We start from the raw sequence: 19810 nt of genomic DNA, 5'->3' as shown, positions 1-19810 counted from the left end.
TGGAGCTGGAGAGGTACAACCTGTTCATCGGGGACCTGGAGAGGGTGGTCAACCTGCTGCTGTGCCTTTCTGCCCGGCTGGCCAGGGTGCAAAACGCCCTGAGTGTCGTGGACCAACACACCGACGCTGAGGAGAAGGTAGGAAGCCCGTTTGTTCTGGTTGCTGTTTTTAGATTTTCATTTTTGCACTGCTTTGTTGTCATACGATGGACTATTAGGGCTATATTAATTCAGTTAAGCTCAAATTAGTTAATTTATGGTGCTATTTTACAACAAATGTCATCTCGAGGTGCTTTTCAAAAAAAAAAAAGTAATATTATAAATTCAATCACACATACATTCCAATTGATCCTAGTTATTAAACAGTACAGTRTGCTCAATTAATTATTCAAAGTAGATTTAAAAAGAAAAAAAAAATTGAGAATAAAGTCATAATATTGCCAGAATAATGTTGAAATAATGCATGAAAAAAGGTGGTGAGAATAAAATCATATTATTTCTAGAATAAAGTTGTATTATTACAAGAAAAAAAATTGTAATATTATGACTATTCTGGCAATATTACAACTTTATTCTTGCACTTTTAATTCTCTTGTAAATTTCAAAAAAGTCTTGTAGCACTTAGAAAATTACAAGAGTTTAAATATAGATTTTTTCCACGCCATTTTTCTTAATACCACATTATCTTTTTTTTTAATTATTTTTACGAATCTCTAACTAGTTTCCTCTTTGCTTTCTGCATAAAATATAATATACAATAAAGTTAAAAGATTATCAATGAGCTGAAGGTTTGATAACAGCTGATGTCTGTTGACATACGGACATCAGCTGATGTCCTCCAAAGCCTACCATCAGCCATCAGCGCTGCATATTATGTTCTCTTTTACGCTTCTGCCTGTCGCTCCCAGTGCTGTTTACACATACACACTAATGCATGTGAGTAAAAGCAGACAGTCAGCAGGTGGTTCTAAGGACACGTTATTTTATGTAACCATGCAGATTTCTGGATTTACTGCAGCTCATTCAGAGCTCCTGGATAAACAACAAGCACAAGYGSCTCTGATGCCGTCAGCTTTACGCTGGTTGGGTTTACTTTTGCCAAAGCAAACAGAGCAGCAGGGAGAAGTTGAAGGGCAGCTCTGATGAAGTCAAGGTTTCTAACTGTGTGGAATGTATAAAATGCTCCTGAGTTTATCTGTATTTAATGACCAAGTTTTCTACCTTATCTGTTTCCAGGACAAACACTTTAATAGACTTTGGAGGATCGATTAACAAATATTATATGCAAASGTTTTCTAAACCTTTAGGCCGATTTTTAAAACGAAGAACAAAGACATATTGCTTTTTTTTTTATTAAACTATCAGCCTTGTTGAGAAACATGAAACTTTCTGTCCCTTATTGTCCCTTGTGATGTCATGACACCCCTCCTCCTCCCCCCCCCCGCCTGTTTAATTCAGCTTYAGCTCATGTTTGCATTTGATTTCTAGATTTATTTTGAAGCACTCATTGTTCATGTTTCCATAAGCTGGACATGACTGCAGAGCGTGCTGCACACACAGGGCTTGTTAGAGCCTCATTTGCTCTCTTGCTGTTATCAGCAACAGTGCTATTTACACTGACTCACCGAAACTCTGGTCCAGTTTCGATGACATTTGTTTCTACCCTGCCCTCTGTTGACATACGGACACACTGCAGCTTCTGACATGTGATGCTGCAACTTCCACATYATCTAGTTCCWATGAGAAAATCGCCTCCAAAGTAAAACATTTTTATATTGGGTTCTTGTACTGTTATAACTAAAACTTCAGCTTATTGTATTTTTTTATTTGTTTGTTTTATGTGACATACCTGCAATAACTGGCACAAAGTTTTTAAATAAAAGAAAAACAACCAAGTTTTAATTTTCTTAAATACATAAGAATCACAAAAGTGTTGCATGCAATTGAATTCAAGCTCTGGGTTATTATTCTGTGCTGCAATTACAGCTGCAAGGCTTTGGTTTATGAATTTATAGGATCTGAACATTTTGCTCTTTTGTCTTGTCTAAAAAGCCACCACCACGTGTTCCCCAGAACCGCTGAATTTATTAGATTAAATTACATGAAGTTGGACTTTCCTTACTGATAAGATGACTTCTGGAGGCTTCAGAGGTTTCAGAGTAAAATGTCCTGGATGCAAATTCATGTCTCTCTTTTGCTGCACAGTGTTAGAAAATCCTGCAGTGGTGATGTATTAGTTGCGATAATTCCACATTATCTGTTTTCTGTTTTGAATAAGGAACAGCAAGGGAYGTTTATTTATGTAGTGAGATTGATGCATAACCATAAAGAAACATAAAAGCACTGMAAAAATTATACATTAAGATGTAACAATACAGGCATTAAAAGCGAAAAAGACACAAACATTCTAATAATCCCTTTGACCTTTGGCGTGTTTGACACTAATCTGTGACAGGCGTGGGTTTCTACTGCAGTGAGACTCCATCCAACAGGTGGAATATTACATTTCCATACAAAGAGTGACCTTATGGCTAGTTGCAGCATTCTTCACAATGCTTTGTGGGATTAATTTTGCACACCTTGATATTGCAATAATTTTCTATTTGCAGCCCTAGTTATACTGTAATAGTCTAAAATATTAAATTCCAWTAAGGTGACAGGATTTAAAATCATTAAACTACATGAACACCTTTGCAAAGCACAATATAAACCTGGGCAAGGACCTTTGACRGTTTGAAGTCTAATGCGTCTGCTGTGCTCCATGCAGGAGTCTCTGGACAGCCGCCACCGCCTGCTGTGCAAACAGAGGGAGGATGCCAAAGATCTGAAGGATAACCTGGACCGCCGAGAGAACCTGGTCTCCACCTTTCTGTCRCGCCAGCTGTCCGCCGAGCAGCTGCAGGACTACCGGCGCTTCGTCCAGACCAAGGCCTCACTCCTCATCCGCCAGAAGGACCTGGAGGAGAAGCAGAGGCTGGGAGAGGAGCAGCTGGARGCGCTTTCCAACAGTCTGAACATGTGAAGGGACATTCACCGTGGCTCTGGTTTTCAGGCTTTTTGGACGTAATCAAATCATGACTTTTTTTCTCTCCCTCCTTTCAAGAGTTTWTGGAGRACAGAAATATCTGCTGAGAGTCAAGTGAACTTTTTCCGCCCATCTCGGTTTGCACAAGCAGCAGCGTGCATTAAAACATGTCTTAATGTTGTACATTTGTTTTCACTTTGAACAGAATTGAACTGTTTCAGTGTGCCTTGATGTATATTATTGTAGCTATTGGAACTTTTTATCTTAGAGCTGCTGTGCAGAAACTTGTAGTAATTCAGATACTGTCCTTTTGTTGTCCACTGAGATAATGGCCCTGCAGCCCTGTGCCTGCATCTGTGGAAACCTACGATAAGCTTTAAGATCGTCTCCGAGCAGCGACGAGGCTTCAGTGGCCTGACGGAGGGCGGTGTGCTGTTCCAGGTCTGGAAAAATGTACTGTAGATGCAGAAGATTTAATATTCTTCTTTTTTGGTTGTCTGTGTTTCTAAAGGCATTTCAAATTAAGGTTCTAAAAACCAAAAGAAATAATAAGTTCAATGGATAAAAAGCACTTTGTAAAGATACATGTATGCACATTACATCAAACTGGAGTCTAAATAATTTCAAGTGAAAGCCTTACTCCATCCGTTAAAATGTATTTTTTTTTTCCTCTTCAGTTTAAAGGGCTTTTATCATCACTTTTACAACCGTTCCTTTTTAACTTTGTTCAGGCTTGTATTCCATTACAGTTGCATTCATTTTCATGTCCACAACAAATAAGTACGTTAAATGCAAAGTACAATCTTGACCAAAGGCAAAATTAATTACCACAAAGTCTCCACAGTGAATATGTTGATAAAATGGAGATGTATATGATRATTAATCCAGCGTGGAGAAAGAAGAAATCGTGTCTCTGTCGGGTAACGTGGAGACTTAATATACCGGCACCCATTAAAAACATTCTGTGGTGAACCCAGTCTGACTGTAATTTCTCACAGTTTATGTAATTTCTGCTCCCCTTCTGACCAGCATTGTTTATCGATCAGCAATACAATTTCTCCCAACTGTGTCACCAGTAAAATGCATGTTAATGACCTGCTTAGTCATTGTTCAAGTCTCACTTTTTTCATATATTCATACATGTTTTACTTGTGAGCGTTCAAGAACACAATCTGACACATCTCTCACAAACACCTCKGTGTCTGGCTGTTGACTCTCTGCTCAAGCTGTTGGCTCCAGCTGTATTATTGACTGTATCATGTCCCTTTTTCTGAGCTCTGAGATTTMTTTTACCCATAATTCCAAGAGTTTAATKTCATATAATCCCAGGGAAATTAAGGTTACCAATTCATAGCTGTGTTAGGTAAAATCCACCCTTCATATCTGTGTTCACCTTTGGATTTTTGTATCAAAAGTTCTTATTTTTTGTGTGTTGCCAATAAGTGACCACATATGCATTTGACATATTTAAATTAAAATGGCCTTTTTGTGTCAGGGAAATAATCCTTTGTATAATTTAAAGATCATTATCCATCTGTAGTAGCACCTTCCTGTTACCCATAAGGTTCATTTTCTTAGAGACTGACTACCTGCTATTCACTGCTGTTCAATAATTTGATAACTTTTAGGCGTCCTGACTACAAAACATAAAGAGTCTTGAATTTTTCCTTACCTAAATYAATAGGTACTAAACTCACGAAAGCAGTTATCACGGAGTATTTCCTCTTATGTCCTTTTACAGAAGCGACATCTTATACTTGAAACAATTTTTTTCATAGGTTTAATTTACTTCAGGTGTCTTTATTCCCAGCTGTCTTTTGGTGCTTGAATCAAATAATCCATCTACATGCAGTCGTACTGCATTTAGTWCAGCCATATTTGTGTCTTTCAGTGACATCAGAGAGCTGTTGGATGATTTCCTGAACTTTTTCTTTTGTATTTTGTCTGTGAGAGATCGTGAGTGTGTTCAGAAACTGATCCCCGTGTTATTTTCCCCTCAGGACGTATACCTGCTGGCTGCATYGTCTCCAATATTTAAATGTAGGAGGAAAAAACTAAAGCTCTTCTACAATGACAGTTTATATTATATGAAAAATATTTCTCTGGAGATTTTTACCTGTGTCCATCAAAGTTTTCTAAACAAACAAATTTGTTTTGGTCTTTTTTTTTCTCACAGCTGAAGGCTGAAAAGGCCTTCATGCCGTTTTCTGTAGCTGGCTGGGATTCCTAAATTATGCAAACCTYCAATATTTGAACACCCAAACAAAAAGACTTGAGRAAAGTCTTTTTGTTTGAAAGGAGGAGCAGTTTTTYYAYATTTTCCAGGTYCWGGCTTGTCCATTTTAATCAAAACAACATTTGTTGGGAGTATAGTTTAATAACTACARGTCTCTGATGTCAAAATGAAACAAATCTATATAAAAGCCAAGTCAGAAAAACATTTTTAACCCATGGTGAGATTGATCATAGCAAACAATTCAAAATCTGTTTYCTCTGCTTTGTTTCACTCCCATTCGTTTGTTTGTGCCTGTTTGGGGTTTTAAAAAATCCATGATGTTTGTAATATTGTGAATAAATTAAGCTTTCACTGTTCATCTGTGRGTTTTCATTTTATACTCCCTTCAATTTATATATGTGCTGCTACGACATCCAAACAGAGAAGATATTCCCCAATTATTTCCCAAACCTTTGAGATAATTTTGCTCCAAACACTAGATAAGCCTTTTTGTACAGTACAGTACAAGACGTGCAGATAAATTAACTAACCACGGGCAATATGTGGTTAGTCTGGTTGCCKTTTTGTGTAGGRGGCAGATTTGCTCCATAGCAAGGGGAAACGAGACACTCTTCCTGTTACACAAATGACTTTATTAAATTAATGGCATGGCAAGGGATATGTGGTTCAGGCAGTCAGCTGGGTAAGACGTAGAAAGAGACCGAGAGGCAAACAAACAAAACTGATGGTGTTTACTTAACACTGGCAATATTAATAATAAAACATAAACTATATAATTAGAAAGTCACCAAATGTGTTCACTGCACCCAAAGCMACATGAGCAGCAAAGCGAGATTTGTTCTACCTGCTGTTGTATKCTTCATGCGTGCTTGTAATTGTGTGTGTTGAATATTTGTGTTTATATGCAACTGTGGATTCATGTACAAGAAAAAGTTGTTTGCAGTAAACTGATGACTTGAATCAGAGCTCGCTTCTGCCCTCTGCTGGCAAATCAACACACTGCTTTTTAACAGACAGGAAATAACGTTTCTCGTGGACATTTAAGTAGTATTTTATACAATAACAAGAGAAATTAAACAAAATAAAAGAGCATGAAACTTTAAAAAGTAGCAAAGAAGATCCAGCTGCTTTCAATACATGAACATATTCAAAATTGTTCCACTTTTTCACAATAAACCTGAACTTTAATGCAATTTACTCAACTCAAACTTAAGGTGATGGATCAACACAAAGTAGCTGCAAAGTGGAAGGGGAATGACTTATGATTTTAAAATGCTTCACAAATATAATCTGAATTATGTRYCAGRCTTTTTGATTCAGTTCCCTTCACCCTCGTCCCACTAAATAAAATCAACTGCAGCYGCTTTCAGAAGTGAAGCTAATAGATTTCTGTGTGATTTCATTTAAGTCTCACTTGCAGTTTGGCACAAAGAACGTAGGTGACATAGCAAATACATGGTCAAATACAAGTCCTTTCACCAAAATTGACCTTTTGGGTCRACATTTCAAAGTCGATGTGTTGAAAACGGATACTCCACATCACCCTGAACATGACTATATGGTGAGGCATAGTGGTGGCAACATCATGATGTGGGATGTTTGTTTTCAGSAAAAACTGGGACAGCTGGRAAAATGGATGCAGTCAGTCAACTATCAAATCTATTTTGTTGCAGTTATTTTCTCCAAAAGGCTTGGAAAGTAAATGTATTTCTATAACACCATTCAGACATGATGTAAGTGAAAGTAAAAGGTCACTTTTGTATCAGGAGGTAAAATGATTAAAGATTTAATGATTTATGAGTCAAGTTGAGGAAACTGAATGTTTGAAAACCTCAAAGGTGAAAACAAACCATACAAAAGCCTGTTAACGCCTCCATAAATAGCCACCTGACTGTTTAATACAAAGAGCCGTGCAAATGTGAGGCGTATTGACAGGTATATCGTTGAACTTTGAACAGTCATGGTAGCAGCTTCCGCTTCCCTCCGGTCTGTAAACAYGGCTAATTATCTCCAAGCCCAACCTGAGAGTTCAGTCTGCAGGTTCCATGTAAAATTTCTGTCTTTCCTGTTGCTGTTTTTCTGGCCTCACCAAACTGGTAATGAAAAGGAMGAGGAAGGAGGATGAACTGCAAAAGCAACAAAACCTGTAATAACAGTAGCAGTAGAGACAAGACGAGGAGCTTAACTGGGGGGATTTTTCAAAAACAAGATATTTGTTGGAGTTACAGCCTTGAAAACAAACCACAGGATTAAACCCTAAAGCTGCAGCAGACAAAATATACACAACAGATGATTCAGGTACTCAGATCTGCTTCAAGGCTCAGGTTTCAGTCTGAACTCTGAACTCTCCGCCCACAGGAATGTCAGCACACCTTGAGTCAGCCTCCCACCCCTGATAGTCAGTCATTAGTCTCCACACCCAGGAAGATTAACCAAAGATTGTACTCAGACTAAACAAATGTAAAGACRTGGATCAGCAGAAGACAAAACAGCCTGAAAATTCTTCTTTATATTTAGCTTTTGTTTAGCTCTGGTCACGTTTCTTGCCTTGTTGTTAAACTTTGCATCAATCTTTTGCTATTGTTTGTCTGACTGGAAGTAATTGTGTCTTCTCATGCTTGCTGGCTGACCATTTTAAAGGATTTTTTTGGGAATCTTGGTTGTTTCTGGTTATCAGTGCCGGCTCAAGATTTAACGGGGGCTTGGGCGGAATTTGATTTTGGGCTCCAATTCTAGTTTACCTTACATAAATTTAAAAAAACCAAACACTATTTAAAATAGCTCAGAGCAGGTTATTTTCTGAGAGATTCATTGGAAAGATCAATCAGAGTACAACATTTCAGTGTAAAGTTGATAGAGAAGAGCTAATTGCTGTTTATGAAATCATTTTGTTCTTTTTGAGAAATCAGGCATTGAGCCGTCCGTGCTGGTTACTTTGGGTCTCATACTTTACTTCACGCTGCTGGAGCCACTTGATATTTATTATTAACAGGAAACCTTCAGCATCTGGCTTGCTGGGATACTGGAAAAACTGCAAGCTTAGGGGTTACAGTGTTTTTATTATGGCGTCACATGAGGGCAGCTGCTTTGAGAAAGCACAGATAAAATACTTTAGACCACAAATTCCCTTTCTAAGGCTATTTCAGGAAACTTAATGTTCTGGTCAATCCTGGTAAAATTTAGAGAAAACACATTTTAGAACAATGCATCCTCTCTAAATTTGGCCTGAAAAAACACAGGCAATGTTTTAACTCCACTTACATTTTCTTTTCTATGCATCTCCAATGAAAGTTTGACCAGGAAATTTGACTCCCATGAAAAACTCTCTATACCTCAAAACTGCAATAAAACAAAATTCAAGCAGAAAAAAGTAAAACAACTAAAAAGCATGAAGGAAGAACAGGAAAAACATTAAGAGGGACTGCTGTTCTCCTTCCTGTTAGCATGTCATGAATATGTGCTTTAGTTKGTTGTTTAGTTTATGTTTTGGAGCCAGAAAGTGTGARCTTTGATAGTAAAATAAATATGAACTAAATTCAAATAGACACTAAATATGCAATTATTTATATGATGTRAAATATTGATAGTATTCCAGACTCAGTCTGTGTTTAGCAGCATCTCCTTTCTGGAAAAAGCCATTTTGATTTTACAACATGAACTCTTTGAGATCAATAGAAAGAACTTCTGGCTCAGCGTTTCTGCGCTCAACTGTATAAATTACCTGAATGAAGCCATTTCTACTCTTCATTTCTATTCCTTAGGAAGTATTCTTGGCTCAGCGTTTCAGTTTAGCTGTGTCCCTTTCYTGATTAAAGTCACTAAACGATTTTGTGTTCTTATATAAAGTGTCCCTAGCTCAGTGCCACCATTTTTTTTCTRAGAGGAAGCCATTATCAAAATCTTGTTAGGAGCCTTGATATRACATTTGTTGTGGATGGTGCCATTAAAAAAAATTAAAAAAATGTTCTCTCAAATGCTAAAATGGTATACCTTCCTTCCCTCATTCTGCTCATCCCAGCCTATTTTTCCTCATAGCTGCCSTACAAAAGGACATTTGCGTAACAAAACCTTCGGGCGAGGAGATGACCCGTCATCTTGACGCAGGAACAATGAAGGCTGCTGGGGAAGTGACATCATAAGTCACAGACGAGGCAGCAGGGAGGGAGAGGATTTTTCCCCCCTGCAGACTTCTCCGTAGCTTCAGGCTGCTGGTCATAAAGTATGACGATACAGTTAGCTCTGCAGCATGAACACATAAAGCAGCTGCTTATCAGCCTGAATCACGGCTGTCCCAACAAGCAGAGCAATATTTCAGACAAATCTTGGCACCGAGACGCAGAACAGATTTGAGGAAAACCTGGACAGCTTTTAATAAATGACCCGCTTTAAAGCTTTTAGCCAGATTTAATATACTTTACATCAAAATACTTCAACTCAGTGACTTGGAATATCTTARACATTATAATTATGTATTTTTTTGTTACAGAGGGAGTGAATATTTTCATGCATTTCACTGACATTTTKATTTATGAATACATTTTCTTGCTGATAAAGAGTTRGATTAACACATAAGTCCCACATTTTGATTCTCTCCTYTTGTAATCACCCTGTTTGTTCATCTCWGACTAAACAATTCAAGAGGCGAAACATGTCAAGTCTTGATTCGCAAATGTTTCTCATGCAAGTAGATTCCAAACGGCAACAACAATTCATTCTGGAGCTGAAATGATTGAAAACTGACTAAAATATCCACAAAAATAATGTAMAGAGTCTGTAAACACCACCTTAAAGGTTTCTTATTCAGTCATCTTTTGAACAGGACATCCATTTTTCAGGATATTGCCAAAATTTATTGATTTCATATCAATAATAGGCTATAGATTGCTTTATTACAACTGYAGTTGTCAATGTGTTTCATTGTTTTAGCAGCAGCAGGCTGCTAAAAAATTGAATAAAGTGATTTTTYCATCATTCATCAGCACACAGAAGCGTTAGACATCACTCTGTGTCTGAAGCCAGAGGCGTCTTGGTCCTCACTGTTGTCCTCGCTCAGAGAGTAAAGTCCGGACCTCTGACTGGGTTTCTTTTTGTGGCTGATCATCATTGGCGGGAAGAGACGGCTAATGGAGTGCAGACCCCTGGAGAGGTCTGGCAGCACGTCCTGCTCCTCTCTCTGGGACAGAGGGTCCGTCGCCTGAGGTTGGGTCGGAGCTTTGGGCTYCGTCAGCATCTCCTTGATRCTTTTAGAAATGCCCTTGTGCAGGTAGTGGCAGGGCCTGTTGCCACAGTTGTCCCTGATCCTGACGTTGGCCCCGAACTCTCCCACCAGCATGGCCATGATGAACTCCTGGTCATGCTGGGCAGCTATGTGTAGAGGAGTGTAACCCCCGTGGGATTTTGCGTTGATGTCGATGTTGACCTTTCTCTCCCGGACCATGTCCATGACCACAGAGAGTATTTTACTGTTCCCACACTTGGCTGCCCAGTGCAGGACGGTGAACCCTGAGATGAAGTCCTTCTTCTGCGCAAGATGGCAGTCACCGAGCAGCAGGCCGTGAACTTGGGTCCACTGGCCCGCAGCACACTTCACCAGCCACTCGTGCTCCGTGTGCTCCAGGGGGAACATGGAGGAAATCCTCGAGTCTTTGGGTTCCTCCGTCACCTTGGAGCTCCTTGCTGCCCTCCTCAGCTGGGGCGAACAACTCTCCACCGAGGACGGCTTCCTCTTAGTCTTGGGGGTGTCTGCTTTTTGACTGTAGGGAGGTTCTTCTGGGCTCACCCTCAGTTTTGGGATCTCCACCCTGGTAGAAAYAGGTATTCTCAGAGGAAGACCATAAGGTTTGCTCTGGGCCCTGACTTCATCGTTCTCCTTCCTTTTAACATCAAAATTCATCATCCTTCTAACCTTGACCTCCTCACATTTGCTCCTCTGCAGAGCCAGCTCTATGGGAGATAAAGATGCAGGGTTYCCCCCAGCAGCAGCGAACCCTTCTGGGTTGTCAGTCTTTTCATCTTGCACATCTGGAACCTGCTCCTGCTCGCCTGACACATCTGTATCTCTAYCATCATTACCGTCTTCAGTCGTTTGGCTCCCTCCGAGAAAATGCCGGTGAGTTTTTCTGAGAATRACGAACCGGGTCCCGTCGATCGCTTTGACGTAGGCGACATTGTTCACTAAAGTCTTGAAGAGCTCTCTGTTCCGATCCTTCTCCGCCGGRTCGACACAGTCCACTGAGGATTTAAAGAGTGCCTCCAGGTCAGATTTCTTCACTTTCCCCCCCTCAGCCTCTAGCAAAGAAATGATGGATTCCTTTGTTAAATCCATGAATGAAACTGTTAAAGCCAGAACAAAAAGAAGAAACGTGAGTTCCACAGCCGCGCCGCTCAGACACCTGGCTGCTCTGTTCTCCTCCCTCTCTACCTGGGGGAGTTTCTCTAGTTTTGACTCGGGCAAGGTGTGGACGTGGAAATGATTTGAATAACATACCCAGGTGTTTTCAAAAGAAAGTGGACCGGTAAGACGTTTAATGCTTCATGAGAAACCTAAAACATTAACTAATTTCATGCGAATAATTGTAAAAAGTGCAATTCCTCCTACATAAAAAAAAGAAAAGAATCGATGAAACTTTTCCGCATAGATTGAAGTCTTTTCCCCCCWTGTGTGAAAATCAGCCTACAATATGTCACATGACGGCTTAATTATCCACTGATTGGCTGTAACAAGTTGTAARTTCAGTCTTTGAACGGATTTGTTCATTTAAACGTAACAATGCATTTTTAGAAAGAATTATTGCACATAAAGTCGCTCAAAACATTTTGTTAACCTCACATATTTGTGCTGCCATATCATATATCAGCTCCTGCCCTGGCTTGCACTATAATGACATTCCTGAACTGAAAGGGAGGGTCTGATAAGAAGAGGCCATATTGAAACCRVTGCTGTGCCGCCCGTACCCGAGTCGATTCTTTGTGCTGATTCATTTAACGAAATGAAAAAGAACTCGTGTTCTTTTCAACACAAACTTAAGTTGTTCATTTAGTTTTACTGAAAATTTAAATATTCCAGGTCAATAATAATAAAATTCTCACATAGCTATGTTGGCTGAACCAAAAAAGCCCGCACAGAAACTGTGCAATTCAACTTTATTGTTGCTATGCTCCCCCCTTCCCCCTCACAGTTCTCTGTGGTTGTCTCTTTATCTTTTGCACTGTTGTCTGCCAAACATTTCCTTCCACTCAATTTTACTTTCAAATTCACTTTGTGGAAATGTCTATTTTAATTTGCACAGAGACTACAGATGGAAACTAGTTTAAGCTAWAGCWGGTGCAAAGTATTTTTTATTAATGTTTTTATATTATATAGTTCAGAGCGCCAGATTTAAGTAGACAGTTTTGGTGACCTATATTTCTTTTACACTTGCAAATTACAGTTGGGCGATGTCCATCAACTTCAACRGTTTTAGTCCTTGTCTTCCAAAAAAGGAACAATTTACAAAACTTGTCTCTAAAAATTATTATAAATCTACTAACATACCYTGAAATGTTTTTTCATTCATTCAATAAACACACATTACATTTCATAATTATGCTCAGCCATGAATGAAAGYTAATACTCCGTCTCCAGGAGGTCAGACACTCATTAGCTCAARTAATCACATCGAAGGTCATGCAGTCAGTTTCTCTTTCAGTTCCAAGTTTTCTGCAAAAGGTGTGTAAATCTTTACCAGCACAGAATTTACAAGACAAAACATGAGATTAAGCAATGTTTCTACCAAACCTTAGCTTTGACATTTAATGGATTTAAAATATCTCTTACAGATTATTAAATAGTACAGAACTCACAGAGTGCCTTATAAGGTATGGATTTATTTTTTTGGCTTAGACCATTCAAAAGTCCAATCCTGGTTCAAAGTAATATTTGTTGTAGAAACTCATAGTAGTCTATTCTCTCTGGCATTCAACATGTCAACAAACACAGGTTGACTTGTTGCCATTGGTTTACCAAAGATGGCTTCCACACAAATTACAATAATTAAATATACAGTCATTTCAATAAATTAGACTATACATACAAGTCTCATTGTAAGTGAGATTAATAGTACATTATGAAATTAACAACCTTTAAGCAGATACTTTTCATTTAGCCTACATTTGTTTTTAAAAATCGTTTTTTATTAGTCAGATGTAATATTCTAATTTTAAATTATTTCCTCAGCTGTAAGTGGAAAATCATAATTAATAGAAGACTTTAAAAATACTCAGCTGTGTGTAATTAATCTGTATAATATATACCACACAAAAAATTGGTTTGGGAACTGAAGTCGTCTATTTTTCAGGAGCTAAGCCAAATGATTCGGATCTCTGAACGGAACTGAAATTCCCATCACTAATTGAAACGTGTTCGTCACCAACAAAGATGTAAGTCATGTCAAGATAGATCACACCCTTTCTTTAAGTTAGGCACCGGTCTTCGTAAACGTTTTAATGCAAAATCAACAATACTTTATTTTGGAGGAGCGGGGGGAAGTTGTATAAAAAAACAGGTAAACCCGAAAGCTAATGTAACACACAATAAGCTGTAATATTTGTGACCAGAATATTACTCAAATGCAAAGAGGATGGTTTCAACAATTTGCGAACGGTTCAATTTTACCTTTATCTGATTTTTTAAATAATTTTTTTTCTTATTTTAAGACTGCCTCCCGGGTAAAGATGAATAAAATGAGCGATCGACGATCAACCACGGCAGCGGGGAACCATCTTGTCGCGGTTCGTCTCCGCCTTGTGTCCCTCTGTTCCCATCCCTGTCAGCTCGCCTTCAGTTAGTTTAGCAGGCTAAGTAAGGAGAGAGGAGGGCTGTTCCCTTTCGCCTCTGCTCAGTCTGCTGCTCAGCACGCCGTCAACACACATTCCACACCATGGCTGCCACGGACGTGGACGTATTTTCGGTAAGCAAATGTCACTACGCTTCGTGTTTAGTCCCGTCAGCGGAGCAGAAAACGGTAAAAGCGCAGCGTTTAGGAGGAGCACTTGGTTGGTTGTCGTTAATATGCGGGTGTGTAGCTAAGCCTCCCCCGCTTATGGAGCCTGTTCATCGGCGCCTGACGAGATGGTGGAAGTGATTTCTGCGACGGTGACTCAGTGGGTTTGTCGCTGTTAAGTCTAATCAAATGTGGCTGCAATTTCTAACTTGCTTATAGTAATATGTTCATTTTCTACCCATGCATGTTTGGTTTGATGGGCGTTAGTGTTATGCTAACATTAACGGTTAAATGAAGTGCTTTCAAACATAACAGCAAGGAAACGGCAACCGACACTGTCAGTGTGAATAGTTGCAGATGAAAGTCCTCCGTTTTAAATGGGAATTTATTTGCTGCTTTGAATTGTAGACTCATTTGAACCAGGTATGCTCAAAATACTTTCAAAAGATTCAGTTTCACCTGAAACTGAGTCTGTGCACATGACTTACACAGAGATCATGTATGCAACTTAAAAAGACTGTTTTTATTTTAAGTACTGGCATTAATCTCATAATGGTCAGATTAAACGCCAGTTACTTACCTTAATAGTCCCATATTAAGCCTAAAGGTCATGTTCATTTTTCTAGAACATTGTTTCCCAGCCTAACCCTGAATGTTTTAGATGCTTTAACACACCTGACTCAAATGATTGCTGTTCAGCCAAACCTCTTTATGAGCCATTAATTAAAGTCAAGTGTGACTTGAGAACTAGGGTTGGGAAACACTGCTGTAGAATGTGAAATTAAATTATTTTAAACAAGTTTAGGTAAAGTTTAAAAGTAAGTTGTTTTTTAAAAATTAACAACAGACATTGTTTGGGCTGGAGAAGTATGTAGTCAATCAAGTCACTTCATTTTATTTTGTATGCTTGTGTCTGAAAATATGAACAACATTTGAATAATACAAAAAAAGCTGTTATAGGAAGAAGTGTGAAAAGCTAAGATGTGTGTGTATTAACCTTTTTTGTTGTGAGATCCGTCTGCTGTGCTACTTTTAGTACAGACTTTGTTTCAGTTTGTTTATTTGAAGCAATTTTCTGTTTCTATTTGGCAATGTTTGCTTTCCGATACATAGACACACCAAAGTTTGAAAGGACTATGGTTTCAAAACTGCWAAAAAMAATCTCTTGTTATGCACTGGAGTGATCTTGGACTGTATRGAAGCACAGCACTGCCCCTCCTCTACTGTTTGTTGTGCACTGCTGGCCAGCTGGCTTAAAGAAGACTRCAAGAATGGTTTTGTTGCTTACAGGAAAGACAAAAATGGTCTGGTTTGAAAAGTAAAGCCGTCCTTATTAATCAGCTAATCCATCTTGTTATGGCTGAGTTACTGTACGAGTAGCGCAACGGCAAAAACATGCTCAGACCTGAACCTTCAGAATTGCATAAAGACAATTACAAAAACCCACCTGTTTAGAGTTGCCTTTGATTAGGAGTAACTGGAACATTGATCAATATTTTTAATGCATATTAACTTGGTAATTTTGATGATGGCATTTGACACAATGTAATGTTTATTGCTGGTTTATAATTGATAAGTCTACGATGTTTTTATGACGTAAAGCACTTTGAACTGCCCTGTTGCTGAAATGTGCTATACAAATAAACTTGTTCAATGCAACAAAAAATAGCTAGGGTTTATTCTATATTCTTTCTAAGTCATTTGACCAAAATCCAAGCAAATACTGGTTATGAATAACCCAATGGAAACAGCAGCAGGGTGGGACAGTTTATAGAAAACACCAGTAACACTGTAATAATAGTAGCAGAGAGAATTTCATAGAAGAGTGGCCGGCGCAAACGACCGGGATTTACAGAGTGGGGATTAACTTTTTTGGCAGATGCTTGAAAAGGTTCTTGAATTGGACAGTAAGCAGCACAGAGATCCAGGGATAAAGAGATTAAGTTCACACTCCGGGCCACTCCTACTGCTTAGTGGTGCAACACGTCGTCACAGAAGAAAGGAGCCGATCCAAAAAAAAGAGGGAACCCGATATTGCTCAATTAGTACTTTTTAATTTAGGTCCAGCACTCGTTCCAGGAGTTCTTGCAYACTGGTGATATTTATAGATGTATATTTTAATGACTCTCTTGGAATACAAAACCAGAGGATTGATTGGAGGGAAATGCTGAGAAAGCAGGGGAACAGGCCAGAGTTTGCAGCTGACTGACTGACTTCCTGTCTGACTTTGTGAACGAAGTGAGACCACATTGAACAAACTGTCATGCCCTCCTGCCTGACTGCGTAAAGCGASSGCTGTTAATTATGTGCAGCTATTGATAGAGACATGCGGCTTGTCAGACTGTAGGTCCACATCGACCCCATCTGATGGAAATGGCAGCTTTGGGATGAATTTCTGAGCAGKATGCATGGGAGGCGATCGATTGAGCCCGACTGACCAGTAACTTTTACTGTTTTCGTTTAGTAGCGGCATCTGATTGTGCATCGTATAAATGGTTATGTAATAAAATGCCCCACTACGTATCCAGCATGTACAGTGCTTGCTGACCATGAAGAGCCTCGCCCTGGAGTCTTGCATGCATAAAATGAAATTAGCTTCATCGAGCGCTTAAAGCAAAGAGACAAGGAACAAGGAAGTGTTCATGTGTGCTCTTGCTTTGAGGTCCATTCTGAAGACTCACTAGTTTTATGCACCAAAACAAGTGGGAAGAAATTTGCTGTATTATTTCAGGTCCGATTGTACAACAGATACTGATGTTTGTGGGTTGTTTGTTCTTGGCTGCATAGGAAATATAAAATCCAGTGGTTTCCTGAGGCAAATTCATCAACCACCATAACCTTGATGGAGAGTGACAGCGACTTTAGTGATGATGAGTACTTRCCAATCTGAAGAAAACTCAAGAAATAAGGCCAACATATGTCTTAATATGATGTTGGGAAACATTTAGTGTTTCATGATGTTTCTTCACCTCAGAAGTGAGATTCTGTCTGCTCCCATCTGACCCATCATCACTCAGCTGTTTGCATCATTGATGCTTTTATTGATTTTATCTGCCTTTAAGCAGGAATAAAATCCCTTTTCTTGGTTATGAATTATTTCTGTGGTGCTTTCATTAGTGTGTTTTTAATTATGAAAATCGTAATCTTCAGGTTGATTGCTTAGACTGTAAATAATGTAACCTATAGATTWTTTGTAATGCTCTTCCTCTTGAAGACTAGCAGTGTGTGTATTTGCACCAAAGATGTTCTTTATGAGGCCTTGCAGTGTGTTTTAAACTGTAAGCATGCAGGGTGTGTGGACTGTGTGATATTAGGAAAACATGATCCTAAGAAWGTATTGATTGCTGTAAACGTGTCTATAATAATTTTCATTTAATTAATAATACATTTATTTGCACTAAATTAGTAGCTCATGGTGATTTTGCTGATTGGAATGTTGATATTTTGGATCAAAACCAAATCATAACTGAGAAATACATTTGTTGTCGTTGAAATTTTTAATAATTTTGTTTTTGAGGAAGTACAAGAAATTCTATCACATTGATAACAGATTTTTGAATTTTTTTTTAAGAATACATTACAATTTTTGATTTACAAACATATAATTTTGTACAGTGGTACATGTATTTGTTGGATGGACTTTAAACTTGAGATGCTAAAACTCCCAGTGTGGTGGATGAAGACGGAGAAAAACTTGTTTCTGTCTCTGGTTCCTTCCTTCCTACCTTCCCTGCTTTCCTCAGTTCTGTCTCGTCTTTTCTTCTTCTCTTCTGTCCCAACTCTGTTCAAACCTCTCGTCTTTTTTTCTCCTTTCTTCATTCCTTCTTCTCTGATTCTGACTTTTCCAGGTTCCATATTAAAAGTCTTTTATTATTCACTATAAAACATTATGGGACCTCTGTAGYCTGGAAAAGGTGGAACGTTTAGGTGAAAGTAGGAACGCCGCATCATATTTTCCAAAAGCAAAGTATATCTACCTCATGAAATCCTTCCTCTCCGTTTCATCACATCTGTGTTTTTTTTTTTTTTTTCTTCCTCTCTTCCTGTTGGCATGAATAAAGCGACTCTGGTGATACAGTTGATGTGCGTGAGTGAGAAATGCCATGAAGAAACTAGTTTTCATTCCTTTGTTGTAGTTGMATTCCTGACTGGAAACACGACGCTGAAATCTCAACCGTCAACATTTTTTGCCGTTGCAACATCACTGCCGGCCCGAGTATGTACAGGAGGTTGACGGCATGCGACTGTGAGATGGGTAGGTGTGGTTAGGAGAAACGTCRGGGCAAATAAAAAGTGTTGCTCAATGAATTCATGATAAAAAAAACCAAAACCTTTATCCTACTGACTGAAACTACCCAGCAGCCATCAGACAGGAAAAACCAGTCAGCAGCCACTTCATGTAAGGAGCGTAGCCTGTAWGTGTTGGTTTGTTGTTGAGGTTACCATGTGGTCAGATCCCCTCACAAAACCTAAGTTGATTTATAAACCCAGCACTTAGTTCAAAAACCCTCAAACTGACATTTGCACGTTCTCAACTTTCTAGACATGATTCATTCTTCAGAAACTCTTAAAGGATGTGCAACACAAGTATTTATAGCTATAGAAAGGTTATATTTTCATACTTGAGACCGCTGTTTCTTTTTTTTCCACTATCGGGTCAACAGTCGATTTCTGGTGGTTAATGTAGTGACTGTGTGAAATCATGGTTTCTGCTGGCAGCATTTTCTGTCAGACTGCAAGTCAAACACCAGACTTATTCAAACATGTATTCATAAAGACTGGAAGGATGAAAAAAAAACCCTGAAACAAACGTGCACTTCAGCAACTGTTGATACAAGTTTTTGAAAATTTAGTAGGAAAACATGACGGTTGAGTTCAAATCGTGCAAAGAACAACCGGCATACTCGGTGAGCATCAGCTGCAGTGAAGTGTGGCGGTCTGTCAGATGACTCAGAGACTCTGTCTTATCAAAAACAAGACRGTCGAGGCAGGTATGGACAGAGGCCTGGAGGTGTAAAAGATGACCAAAATAACGTAGTGACTAAAACTAAAACAAATGGCGTCTAGAGATGCTGATTGATTCGCGACTGTTGGTTTATGTCACCTTGTCAGTTATTATTGCAATATTTGTCACATTTCTCTTTGCTGCTCTACRAAGGCTGAATGAGTGTGCGGTAGGGATGGGTAATAAATCGGTATATAGCGATAGACGTGATTAACATCAATAGATAATATGTCTGATAGACTGTTCAATGATTTCACTGAACTCTGATCCAGAATCCCACAGCATTCTGGGAGATGTAGGCAGAGGAAAGACTTTAGCCGTTCAGTCTGTTGGTGACATCMACTCACTCACTCACTCACTCACTCACTCACTCACTCACTCACTCACTCACTCACTCACTCACTCTTTGGTCTCTTAGCAACTCACTCACTCTTTGGTTACCTGGCAACAATCTGCTGAGTAACTTGTGCAGTAGCAGTTGAACTTTTCACCCCTGATTCCTCAAACTGCTTAAAAACAACAAAAAAAACAGTATAAAGTGGAAAATGTGGATAAAACAGAAAA

The 19810-nt window shown here is 38.9% G+C and overlaps 3 protein-coding genes across 6 annotated transcripts in view; 2 read left to right on the top strand and 1 right to left on the bottom strand.

Moving 5' to 3' along the window:
- Positions 1-5616, top strand: part of shroom1 (shroom family member 1) — an 18869-nt gene extending 13253 nt beyond the window's left edge. Inside the window, exons 8-9 of the mRNA XM_017308488.1 lie at positions 6-137; positions 2767-5616. Of these exons, the coding sequence (XP_017163977.1) occupies positions 6-137; positions 2767-3021 (387 nt within the window). The 3' untranslated portion in view covers positions 3022-5616. The remainder of the gene's footprint in view (positions 1-5; positions 138-2766) is intronic.
- A 4030-nt stretch (positions 5617-9646) lies between these two features.
- Positions 9647-11766, bottom strand: sowahaa (sosondowah ankyrin repeat domain family member Aa). Its single transcript, XM_008426927.1, has one exon. The coding sequence runs from the start codon at positions 11583-11585 to the stop codon at positions 10236-10238; it is 1350 nt and encodes a 449-aa protein (XP_008425149.1). The 5' UTR covers positions 11586-11766; the 3' UTR covers positions 9647-10235.
- Positions 11767-14039: 2273 nt separating this feature from the next.
- The window catches only part of septin8a (septin 8a), a 38433-nt gene continuing 32662 nt past the window's right edge, over positions 14040-19810 (top strand). For 2 of the 4 annotated variants that reach the window (XM_008426924.2, XM_008426923.2), the window contains exon 1: positions 14040-14208. In XM_008426924.2, the coding sequence (XP_008425146.1) occupies positions 14179-14208 (30 nt within the window). In that variant the 5' untranslated portion in view covers positions 14040-14178. The remainder of the gene's footprint in view (positions 14209-19810) is intronic. The other 2 variants (XM_017308578.1, XM_008426925.1) reach the window with 2 other exon arrangements.

The sequence above is a fragment of the Poecilia reticulata genome, linkage group LG14 (assembly GCF_000633615.1).
Source record: "Poecilia reticulata strain Guanapo linkage group LG14, Guppy_female_1.0+MT, whole genome shotgun sequence".
Classification (NCBI taxonomy): domain Eukaryota; kingdom Metazoa; phylum Chordata; class Actinopteri; order Cyprinodontiformes; family Poeciliidae; genus Poecilia; species Poecilia reticulata.
Note: the sequence above shows the minus strand (reverse complement) of the source record. Positions and strands in the feature narration are given on the sequence as shown.